Source organism: Protopterus annectens, chromosome 11.part0 (assembly GCF_019279795.1).
Source record: "Protopterus annectens isolate FY-2018-M chromosome 11.part0, PAN1.0, whole genome shotgun sequence".
Lineage (NCBI taxonomy): Eukaryota > Metazoa > Chordata > Ceratodontiformes > Protopteridae > Protopterus > Protopterus annectens.
The window spans coordinates 1,018,340,394-1,018,352,451 of NC_056745.1; the positions used below are offsets into that span (position 1 = coordinate 1,018,340,394).

Here is a 12,058-nt window from a genome sequence, read left to right on the forward strand (position 1 = left end):
CTCTAAGTCTGTGTCCTTTGTGAGGGACTCAGGGGAGTCCATTTGATTTCTTTTGCACTTTCATTTGTGAGGCACCTCCCTCAGAGGGACTGTCCGAGGAGGGCTCACCAACAGGGTCTTGTTCCCCTATGGGAACCAACTGGAGCGCCGACGCAGGCTGTCCCTGGGGCCGGATGATGGAAGATAGGCCCAAATTTGCGGGGGTGATGGGTGGATCCGTAACCCGGACCGGGGACCTAGAACTACTCAACAGAACCCTCTCCACTATGTCAAAAGCCGAGGGCGAACCACTCTCCCCTGGCTCCGAGAGCAGCCCCCTCGGCTCCAACGCAAGGACCGGCATCGGAGCTGATGCGATCGGACCCAAAAGGGGAGTCAGCTCCGACCAAAACGGCTTCAAAGACACACTCACCCCTGCGGCTCCGAAGCTCGGCTCTCGACCCAGAGAGCTCTGATCCGACACGCTCGAGGGTACTGTCGAAGTAGCCACCACTGTCGGCGCAGACGACTCCCCGGGTCTGAGGCAGCTCGGATCCAAAGACTCCGAAAGTCGATAGTGAATCAGAGAAGGAGCAATTGGGGCAAAGAAAGGGGCCGAGCTCCCCCCTGGAGGGGGGGCAGGAGCACCCCCATCTGCATCTGGGCCTGTAAGAATCAACACATCATCCAGTCCAAATCAGCATCAGACATGCTTCTGGTGGATCTCGAGGAGGTCACCGAAGCAGGCCAGGAAGGCCACCTCGAAGACCTCGAAGGAGACCAGTACTCCTCCTCTGGCTCTGGGGAAAAGCGGGGGGAATGGAGCCGAGAGGGTGGAGACCGGGAGACCCTCCTGGGAGGGCTAGCTACCTTAGCTGGTGGAGCAGAGGGATGAGACTCTGACCGCCTCTTATGGCTTTTATGTCGCTCCCTATCCTTGTGCCTCTTCTCTCTAGAAGAAGAGTCCCCCTCTCCCTGAGACACAGAGGGAGGTTGAGTCCCAGTCAGGGGAGGGGGAACTGAAGGCAGGGTAGCTGCGGCCGTGGCTGGTGCCTTAGAGGGAGAGGAGGAAGAAGAATCCGCTGGCAAAAGCCCTGCCAGGATTAACTTATTCCTCCTATCCCTCAAAGCCCGGGGGTTGAAGGCCGCACATACTTGGCAGCCAGAAGACAGGTGGCCTACCCCTAGGCAGAGAACGCACTGAGTGTGACCATCCGCTGGGGACAGTTTATGGCCACACTCAGTGCATTTTGAAAAAAAATGGCCTTAGGCCCTTCGGCCATAGCATGCACCACACACACACAGTAAAGGGGAGGGAAAGGTTAAATTTAAACACAAATTACCACAAGAAAGGGAAGAAAGAGGTATATAAACAATACTAAGGGCCTACAACACTCACACAACATGAAAAGGAAGAGTTTTAAAGATTTTTAAAAGATTTTTCACTTACACCCACTGCCAAGAGCTCATTGCTAGAAGCTATCAGAAGCCACAGCAAACAAGATCTAAGGACTGGAGGGAGGTGGCAGGGCATTATGGGTAAGGGGGAGGAGCTGAGAGCTCAGATCTTTTAGGTTGGAAAGCTGCTGGCTTGGATCCGAGGACGAATCCGATACCCACAGGTTGCTGATCAAATGAAGTTAACTACTTCAGATCTCAGGTTATAAAGATCCTAGATTCCAGAAGTTCTTCATACAGGGCACTACAGATCCTTGTATAATTATTATTGACCCTAGATAGGGTTACAAAGACAAGTATCAGCATTTTTAAGAGCAATCACTAAATAACCAGACAGATAGACTCAACTGGGAGTGGATACTGCTGATTCCAAGATATACCACTAGATCCCTCAATACTGTTTTGTTCATATACCATGTCATCCTGTATCCTAATGTGGTTTCAGCCTGATGGAGGTGCTGGACCAGTGAACTACGTGACTGGCCCTTATTTTCTAGAACTGCCTTTGCTTGGGGAATTTAGAAGCCTTTTACAAAGTATTTGTGAGGCAACATGGCCAGGTGAGGATTAAAAAATAGATTATGTCCTAGGAGCTCTGTCTGTTTTACTAGACAGACCCTCTCACCATTTAGGCTGCTGAATTTAATTTTACTTTCGGTAAAAAATGCATTACTAAATGGTAGCAATCTGTCCTCGTACCAACATTCCAGGACCTTGCTATCTTAATGAAAGATTTTACACAACTATACTTTTCTCTACCTTATGTCAATACTACAAAGAAGCTAGCAAACAAATGATCCTTATGGTTGAACTTTACTAAGGCTGACTTTAAAGCTTTCAAGGACCCTCATTTTTTACTGTTTTACTGCTTTAATGATTTAATTGCTTTTCTGTATTTACTGATTTATTGTTTTTACTGTTGAAGGATGGCTTGGATCACTATTTCACCTGAATAAAGAAAATGTAGTCAAAAAAAGCTTTGAAATGCAAAAATAAAATAAACAAATAAATAGTTGTTTTCATTCACTTCCAGGGAAATTTAATTTAGAAAAAATGCTTTCAGAATGAAAGCAAGATTGTTAGGCCTCGGTTAATACATTGGCACTTGACGGAGCTGAAAGATGTCAAAAGATATGCCTCCTTTCAACCTGTAACAGATATTCTTCTGTTCCCAATGACTAAAGCCTGTCATTTGCCTTTTCAGGCAAGGTACTGGTAGGGGAAATTTTCAGTGAGAGAATTTGGTATCAGATGATTATTCAAGAAAAAACATTACCGATTACTGAAAAAAAATGGAATACAGGAAATATTTCTGATTAAAAATATAATAAGAATAGGTTACTAAAATCTTATAAAACAGTAACTTACACATACAACCATCACTTGAAAGGCAAAACCATTACAAAGCCTTGGTAGAGTCGGGAATGGAATACTAAAAAATACATAAGTGGGTTTCCTACATGTCTATTTCATGGTACAAATATCCATAAGCATCGGCAAAAGACAAATGTCATTCCTAATTATTGTGTTACTACATATGACAAAATTATTGTCAACAATGTCAACTGATTTATTCTATGAAACAGAATACAGCAACTCACAACTACAACAAGCTTTCTGGTGTCGTATTTTTGAGATACATGTAGTCTTAAATGGAGGAGATGATGCATTTTCATGTCAGCTGTATTCCTAGCAATGTGGAAAAAATATGTATTATGGTCCCAGCCATTTAGCTTATGTGGTATGCAATTTTCTTTCCAAACAGAGAGGATACAACAGATTAAGCAAGGCACAATGGAAACCTGGTGCAATTCAAGCAACCATATCATGCACCAAAAGTCTTGTATGAATCCTAAGCAGGGACATCAATAATCTACAGACGAAATAAGCAGCTTAAAAAGAAACTTGACAATTCCAGAAAAATATATCAATCACACAACTAGAGTGTAAACTAGACATGTTCTGTGCATGGCAACCTCTTCTGATTTCATTCACAAGTGTGCCTACATAATTAATATCCAATAGTGACTTACATAATTAATATCTAATAGTTACTTTTTAAATTGCGCATTGTATTAATGATTAATCATTAACATACCTGAAAATCCTTTTCTTCTAAAATGTCTTTTTTCCAGCTTAAAAGGAAGGCAGCACATACATACAGATGAAACTGAGAAAAACCTTCAGGCTCTGACTAAAAGAAAAAAACAGAAAACAAAATGAATATATCATCAGAACGAATTATATAATTTATCACTTATAAGTCTAAAAGAGTATGCATTTGGTCTGTCCCAATTTTATTTATTAGCGTTGCTCCCATGAACACATTTTCATGTAGTTCTTCAATATGGCTTGGGGATATAAATGAACAACTTGCACAAAGACCTTGTTTGAAAACTATTAGTGCTTTTCCACCTCTCCTACATTCAGCTTATAATCAGTACATAAAATCACACACAAACCTTCAGCCTGATCAGCTCTTACCCCTCTAATCAACATATATTTCACTAAAAGATCAGAAGACATACAACTTCTCACTATAAATAAAGTGAATATATCCCCTGGACAAAGCCTACACCCACAGTCGGCAGGAAGAAAATGGAACTCCTTACCGCTAACCACCAGAAGTATTTCTAACCTACTCACCTTTAAACACTCCCTAAAATAATACTTTATAAAATCTTGGACCTGCTCCTGTGCCAGTACTGGATGAACTTACTATACTTCACTCACCCCATTCAACCTAAATCACACTTCACAACCCTCTCAAACCTCCTACTCCACTTCTTTCTTTTGTTTTCCCACTACCTTACCTTATCACCTTCATTTCTGCAGAACTTTCATCTACCTCTTTCCTCCCTTCTCACCTGAGCTACCTCAATACAACCTACCCTGCACTCTTCTTATAATCTCCATTTCTCTCCATTCTTCTTCCTTCTATAACTGTAATATGAGCACCATCTTTCATACTAAGACATCACTCAATTTCCTCTTACTCTAATCATGTAATCAATAATATATCTTTACATATCTTATTACAATTGTCTCAGGTCTCACTTATCACATACTAATCTATATAGCAAATAATGAGTTTTTCCTCACATATTTTTCCAGCTCATATTACTGTTTTTCAGTGCACTCTACTATGAAGCATATTTCTATGTTTTTCGCACTACAACTTTTTTTCATTATTATGCCTTGTAGTGTAACGATACTTTGTGAGTTGAAATGTCTGTACTTGATTTATGAAAGATTGTGATTGAGGAGCTTTTCTTACCAAATTTCCTCTAAAAATGGGCACTTTCTGGCCCAGTCAAACTTCCCTGGTAGACAAATGTCAAATAAATAAATAAATACATTTTCACTGGCAGTGTGAAATCCTCCACCTTTGGAAAGTTACATCCTACACACACTGTATAACTCTATGTCAGTACAGAGAAGAATCTCACAAATGTGATATCACTTCTAATGGATGCACTTACTTCACTGCAATGAACTGTTTAGCTATTAATCAAATCATGCAGGGACCCCAGACGGCTGCCACTATGTACAGCTTTTATAAATATTACACATACTGCAGAGAATATTTCCACTTTTTTACCTTCCTCCACTTGTTTCAAAAGCCACATACCTTAAATAATACAAATTATTCCTAATTCAAATGATAACCGTTAACTGATACATGAACTTTTGTGCTGTCAGTTAGGTCTTGTGTATGACAAGATACTGAATAACTTATTTCTATTTTTAAAGCTTTGCCAAATTCTGTCTGAAAACAGGACTCAAACCTACTATTCATGCATTTAAAAAAATCTACTTTAATACTTAGTGAAATTGAAACAGTTTTTTTTTTTGGCTATTCCTTCCGGGCCTACACTGAAAATGGTCTAATCTCAATCAGATTATCACAATTAACAAATGGAAATAAATAAATACAAATAAATTAACACAACATAAAATAAATATTAGAGTCAAATATTTCAGTTCAGTATAAATGTGACATAACAGATATTCATCTGAGTCATTTTTTACTTGAAAGTACAACAGGCTGGTTTCGACCAAATATCATTTATCAAGCTGTAGGCAAAGGAACACACAGTAGCATATAGCAACAGGAGATTTCTATATCAAGGAGTAAAAGTTAATTAAATGCAGACATTTCCTGCTCTTCACAGCATCCTATTACTGACAATCCCTAAAGGTACAATCAGGCAGAGAATACGGAAACAAAAAGAGATCCATCCCCAATAAAGTCACAGTGGACCAGAGAAGGTAAACTTAAGTAACAAAAGTACTGCTCTAATACAACCAGCAGACATGTTGTTCAAGACTAAAGACTAAACACCAGACCTTAATTATGATACAGTAGGCAATATTCTTTTAAACACAAATATCTTCTTCTGTGTGCAGTCTCTCACCTACATGTGCAATACTCATCCTGATTAAATATTTTATTATCAAATCAGTCATGTTAGTTCTTAACAATGTTGTCCATTTTAGCTTCATCCGTGGTAAGACCGAAGTCTTTAATGACTGCCAGCCACCTCTTAAGTTACTAACAAATATACAAAATCTTCCTCTAAAATATGACGTCAATAAATTATTTTAGTGATGCTATGAAATTAATTTGAATGCATTGCATTTTCTGATGTATTAAATGAGGAAAAGTAGTTCTTCTAGTCTTGGTCAACAGATTTTTGAAGAGCTAAGCGTCATAAATGCTGAAACAATCATACCCAGTAGGTCCTATTTGCAAATGCGCATTTGTAATTCAAAATTAATTGTGCTTACCATCTCACTCAGGGTAAAAGGATATATCTAACCAACAGAAGCATGCCACAGTGGTATTTGACAGGAAGATTATATACCTTAAGAGTCTTATTCTGCACACACTCCTTTGAAATGATTGGTGATTTGCGTCTTAGTAAAATCAAAATAAAAATAATTTGTTATTTGTTTATGCAGTTTTCAAAAGTAACAGCAACAAAATCCTTTGGTACTCAAATACTTGTTTGTGATAAATAGCTGTAAAACCAAATATGGATAATATAATGCATGAAACACAAGTAATTTAAACTATATGAGTGCTGTCGGCTTTTAGTAAACAGGACTTCATCATACAAAGCTAATCAATATAACATACACTTTAAATAACATGTTAAACGCATCAGATGACTAAACAGACCAATCAATATTCATCACAGAAATTGTATAAAACATAAAATATGCAATGTAAACTATAAACTATATATAAAAGTTCTATACAACTCAGGCTTCTACCTTTCAGAAAAGACTTAATACCAATATTTTATATTTTTCCCCTGTTTCACCATGTTTTCATGTTGGATAGTATATTGCACTTAAAATCTGGAACATGCTACCAAATGTAAATATTACTGACAGGCACTGCACATAAGCAAATGCTTCACCAGCAGCTTTACTTAAACTATAAATAAATCAGTTGAAAACATTTCAGTGAAACATGTATATACTTCCTCATTTTCAACAGGGAAGATGCCTATTAATACAGAACCAATGGCAATGCAGCACATAATGAACTAACAGGATTATGGAATGTAGCCAATGGCTCAGGGATGTTGACAAGTATACAATGTATAGTGTTGTTAGTGTTCTAGGTAGTCACTTAGTCAGCAAGCAGGTAAAGGCACGTTACTAATAGCTGTACTATCCCTCTAAACCTTTACAATTCTTTGAGGTACTGACATAACACTCAGTACAATATTTAGGACTAATACAGTTTTCTACAGGTGCTCTTCATCTATTTAAAGTGTACCACTTTTCAGCTGTCCTATATGTCACTTATTACTATCAGCAACAGTAGATTATGCATCCCTAATGATATGTTATGCTATATAAAAAATGCACACATATATTAACATATTTAGTAACTATAACTGATAGTGCAAACTCAGAAAAACAATATATATATATATATATATATATATATATATATATATATATATACTTATCTTTCTATTTACACAGTAAAATACATATCAATTACATAAGTATAAATATTGCTAAATATATATTTTAAATTTATCAAATATGTATATTATAACTGCAGTAAATATAAACCAACTAAACTGTTGCCATATTCTCAAAGTATATGTGTAACATTTCCCTACTTTTCATATACTTTTATGAAAAACATGCTCCCTGTAGACCATAATAGCAAAATACTATATACACAGTAACAATTAATATTTATTTATTTATTTATTATTTGTTGACCGGGAAAGTCTGACTAGGTTCCACAGAGCCTGTTTTCAGTGGAGGCCCGGGGAGAAATGCTCCAGATGCATGTCTTTGGAATACATAAAATAAACATTCAAAAGGCAACAGCATAAACACATATTACCTCAAAAAACTTAAGAAAACCAATGCATTAATACATCATAACCACATTCACTTTAATGGGGAAAATGCTACATTACCAAACCTATAAAATTTTAACACACACACACAAAAAAACCTGACAAATGAACAAAGTATAAATTCATACAACTAACGTCAATAAATACAAAACACTAATAAAACATAAAAAATACATCAATCTCATCAAGTAGTTACAAAAATAGGTATGCAGCAATGATAACACAGCAACAGTAAACAAAATACACACAACATCCCACCATAAAAAAAATGTAACATGCAACTAGTAGTAAGTAAACATTCTCCGCAGCTCTGCAACAAACAATAACAGAACAATGAAAAAACTGAAAGGGAAATAATAGACAAACAAAACACTTAAACACACATATATAAACATATATATATATATATATATATATATATATATATATATATATATATATATCCATTGATAACCCCCTTTTCCCAGTTTTGCACCATGGGTTCACTTCAATAGTAAGAATTATTAAGAGCTAAGATTCAACCACTGAGTGGATAGCCCTGCCATGGCTGTTCTTACATACCACACACTCGTACACTCGTGCGCGCACACACACACACACACACACACACACACACACACACACACACACACACACACACACACACACACACACAAACTATGGCCAATGCATAGTATCCAATCTACCTAGGGCACGCCTTTGGAATGTGGGAGAAAACCTATTTTACGCAAACACACATACACAGACTGCAAGAGAATTGGAGAGACAAAAAAAAATCTGAAAATAAATCTACAAAGGGTAAAAAACATATACTAAACAAGGGGTTCCTGCTGAAATTACAAGATACACATTTGTGATTATTGATGTGCCAAAACTGAAAGCACAAACCTAAGAATATATACTACATCCATGACTGCAGTATCTCAGAGAATACCTCCATCTACAAGGTACAGAAACTGTGGGGAAAAAAGAATGAAAATTCAGTCTACTTATAATGGTTGCCAAAGTTTGCTAAATAATTCTAACATTTAATGCATATTATTCATATATGTGCAGTCAGCATTACAATTACACAGTTATGATGAAACCCCCATAAAACAAACTAAAACTAATTCATGGGACCTGATGGTGTCCCCGGCTGTGTGCTCCATGAACTCAACGAGGAATTAAACCCACAGTTAGGACAGCTGTTTAATCTTAGTCTCACCTCCGGATACGTACCCAGGGAGTGGCGCACAGCGACTGTGGTCCCACTCCACAAAGGCGATGCCTCCACCGACCCTGGAAATTACCGTCCCATTAGCTTGACAAGCCTTATCTGCAAAGCCATGGAGAGGATCATAATGGATATCGTAAATAAAGACATAGGGAATTTGCAGACTTTGGATCCAACCCAGTTTGGCTTTGTCAAAGGCAGATCATGCCTCTTAAACTTGGTTGACTTTTTCGAAACAGTCACCAAGGCCATTGACGAAGGAAAGGCAGTCCATACAGCCTACCTAGACCTGGCGAAGGCTTTCGATACAATACCCCACTCAGGCATCATTGATAAACTCATCAACTTAAATGTAAACCCATACATTACAAGATGGGTTGCAAACTGGCTGAGTGACAGAACCCACAGGGTCAGAGTTGCTGGCGCCATGTCAGACTCAAAGCCTGTCACAAGTGGTGTCCCTCAGGGCTCAGTCCTGGGCCCACTCTTGTTTGGCATCTACTTTTCGAAGTACAAGCAAACACAGGAGGGTTATGGCTGACAAAGTTTGCAGATGACTGCAAACTGGGCGCCGTAGTTGAAAACACATCCGACACAGATATCCTTCAGAAGGGTCTCACAGAAACGGATAACTGGTGCCAGAGCCATGGCCTAAAGTTAAATGCCAAGAAATGCATAGTCATACCCTTCGGGAAAAATAAGGTTACCCCTAGCTACCATATAGGAGGCAATCCCTGATCACAGAAGAAGTTATCAGGGACCTGGGAACCCAGGTGGACAGTAGCCTTTCATTCGACACCCATATTGCTAAAGTAGTTAGGAAGACCTTCTACAATGCCCACCTTATCATGAAGGGATTCACATCTAGATCAAGGGAAGTCATAGTCTCCCTATACTCATCACTCATCAGACCAATGATCGAGTACAATGCCCCATTCGGAATGTATCTGACCCAACACTTGCAGCAGCTGGAGAGGCCACAAAAGTTCCTCACCAAAAGGATAAAGGGTCTCAAAAATCTGTCTTATGCTGCCCGACTGAAAGAACTCCAGTTATATTCAGTTGCTTACCGCTTGCTCAGAGGTGACCTATGCCTGACATACAAGGCCATGTCAAACCCAGATTTGATGAACATGCTTCATCTCAAAAAATCTAGATCCCTCAGAGCCACAAGGGCAGGAGACTTAAACCTCGACACGGTTATTAATAGGATGTGCTGGAGGGATAGATTCATCACCCAAAGACTCCCTATGCTGTGGAACAAAATCCCGGTTTATGTGAGGCAGAGCACCTCGCTGGCCTTGTTCAAGAGGAATCTTGACCAATGGATGGGGGATCGCAGATACACCCCAGGGGTTACCTCAGTGTCACTGCTCGACAGAGGCACAGCAAAATAATGGGCATAGTTTCTCCAAACTAAAGGGGTGGTGTAAGCCACAAAACTATGGGCTAGGCTTATAAATGCCCTCGGGCAAATAGCCTACTATGAACCTATGAACCTAATAACTCCTACACTAAGTATACACCGTTCTGAGTGAATAGATAATACAGACATCGCTCACACCTTCTTCCTCCTAATTTTAGTTTTTCTACTGATATTCCTGCAGCTTTAAATATTGACATGGCTTTTTTTAAAGATTACCACAAAATGTAGACTACATGTACACTTAGTGTAATCTTGCTGACTAGAAAGCACAAAAAAATGTAATAAAATACAGACAAAAATCATACCAAACACTGAAGAAAAAAGCAAAAATTAGGGTAAAACTAAAGCAATAATTCATCAAATTAAAAAAAAAACACACAAAAGAGCCATCACAAAAAAATGGTCAGAAAAAAAAGAGAAACTGTGACAATCTCTGAGAAACCTGTACATGTAGTATAGACTTTAATGAATCTGGCCCTATAATGAAGCTCAAAACAAAAGGAATGAAGTGAGGAAACCAAAATGCCTAATACCATGCTGTATTTACTGCATATACGGTACTATAAATCAATAGCATAAGCAGCTTGTACCCTACAATCACAAACCTATTTCAAAAACACTTATTTATTTATTTTTATTTTATTTTTTATTTTATTTTACATTTGTTGACCGGGAGGATCCGACTGGATACATGTCCATTTTCAGCGGAGGCCCGGGGAGAAAAGCTCCAACACATATTACAAAAAAACATTTATATAACAGTGTAATAAAAAAATTATACATACAAAATTAGAACACTATAAGTTATTCAAACATGTTTATATAAGATGTAAGAAGATTAGGATAGTAAGGAAATGTAGGAGATTCAGGTGTTAAGGCTGTTTAGTCAAGCCTAGAGTAGACTAACCCGGGTTTAGACAATGGCAACTTCGCATTGAACCCAGGTGTGATTTTAGCTTAGTTTTGAATTGACTTAAAGTGGGGATGGAGGTAATATCATGGGGAAGTTTGTTCCAAATTTTCCCTGCAGCGTTGGTGAGAAGGGAGTCACCTGCAGAGTTATTAGTTTTGAATGTTTGGATTAGGAGACAGTTGGATGACCTCAATGGCCGTGGGTTGTTACAAAGGGGAAGCAGCATTTTGAGTGAAGGAGCATATTCGGGGTTGTATATAATTTTGTGGGTAAGGACTAGTAGGTTGTAAGAGATTAGGTTCGGTAGCTCAGTCCAGTTGAGCTTGGCTAAGTTGGTACAATGATGGGTCCTATATGGTGACCCAGTAACAAACCTAGCTATATGATTGTAGCAATTGGAGAGCTTGTTCATGACAGTTTTACTTATGTTGTGAAGTAAGGGGGACGAGTACAGGAGTGATGAGAGAAGGTGAGTCTGGGCGATGGCGATTTTAGCTTGGGGGGTCAAGAAGCTATTTATTCTATATAACGAGCCTAGCTTCTTATTAATGGTCTTAATCATTTGGTTTACGTGTATATCAAATTTTAGTTTGTTGTCTATGGTTACCCCTAGTAATTTTGTCGAAAGGTCTGGAGAAATTATGGTCCCATCCTTAGCTTGGATAGTA

The 12,058-nt window shown here is 38.4% G+C and overlaps 1 protein-coding gene across 4 annotated transcripts in view; it reads right to left on the reverse strand.

Moving 5' to 3' along the window:
• Positions 1-12,058, reverse strand: part of TBC1D22A (TBC1 domain family member 22A) — a 5,448,426-nt gene that overhangs the window by 803,037 nt on the left and 4,633,331 nt on the right. For all 4 annotated transcript variants that reach the window (XM_044088378.1, XM_044088376.1, XM_044088377.1 and 1 more), the window contains one exon: positions 3,536-3,631. In XM_044088378.1, the coding sequence (XP_043944313.1) occupies positions 3,536-3,631 (96 nt within the window). The remainder of the gene's footprint in view (positions 1-3,535; positions 3,632-12,058) is intronic.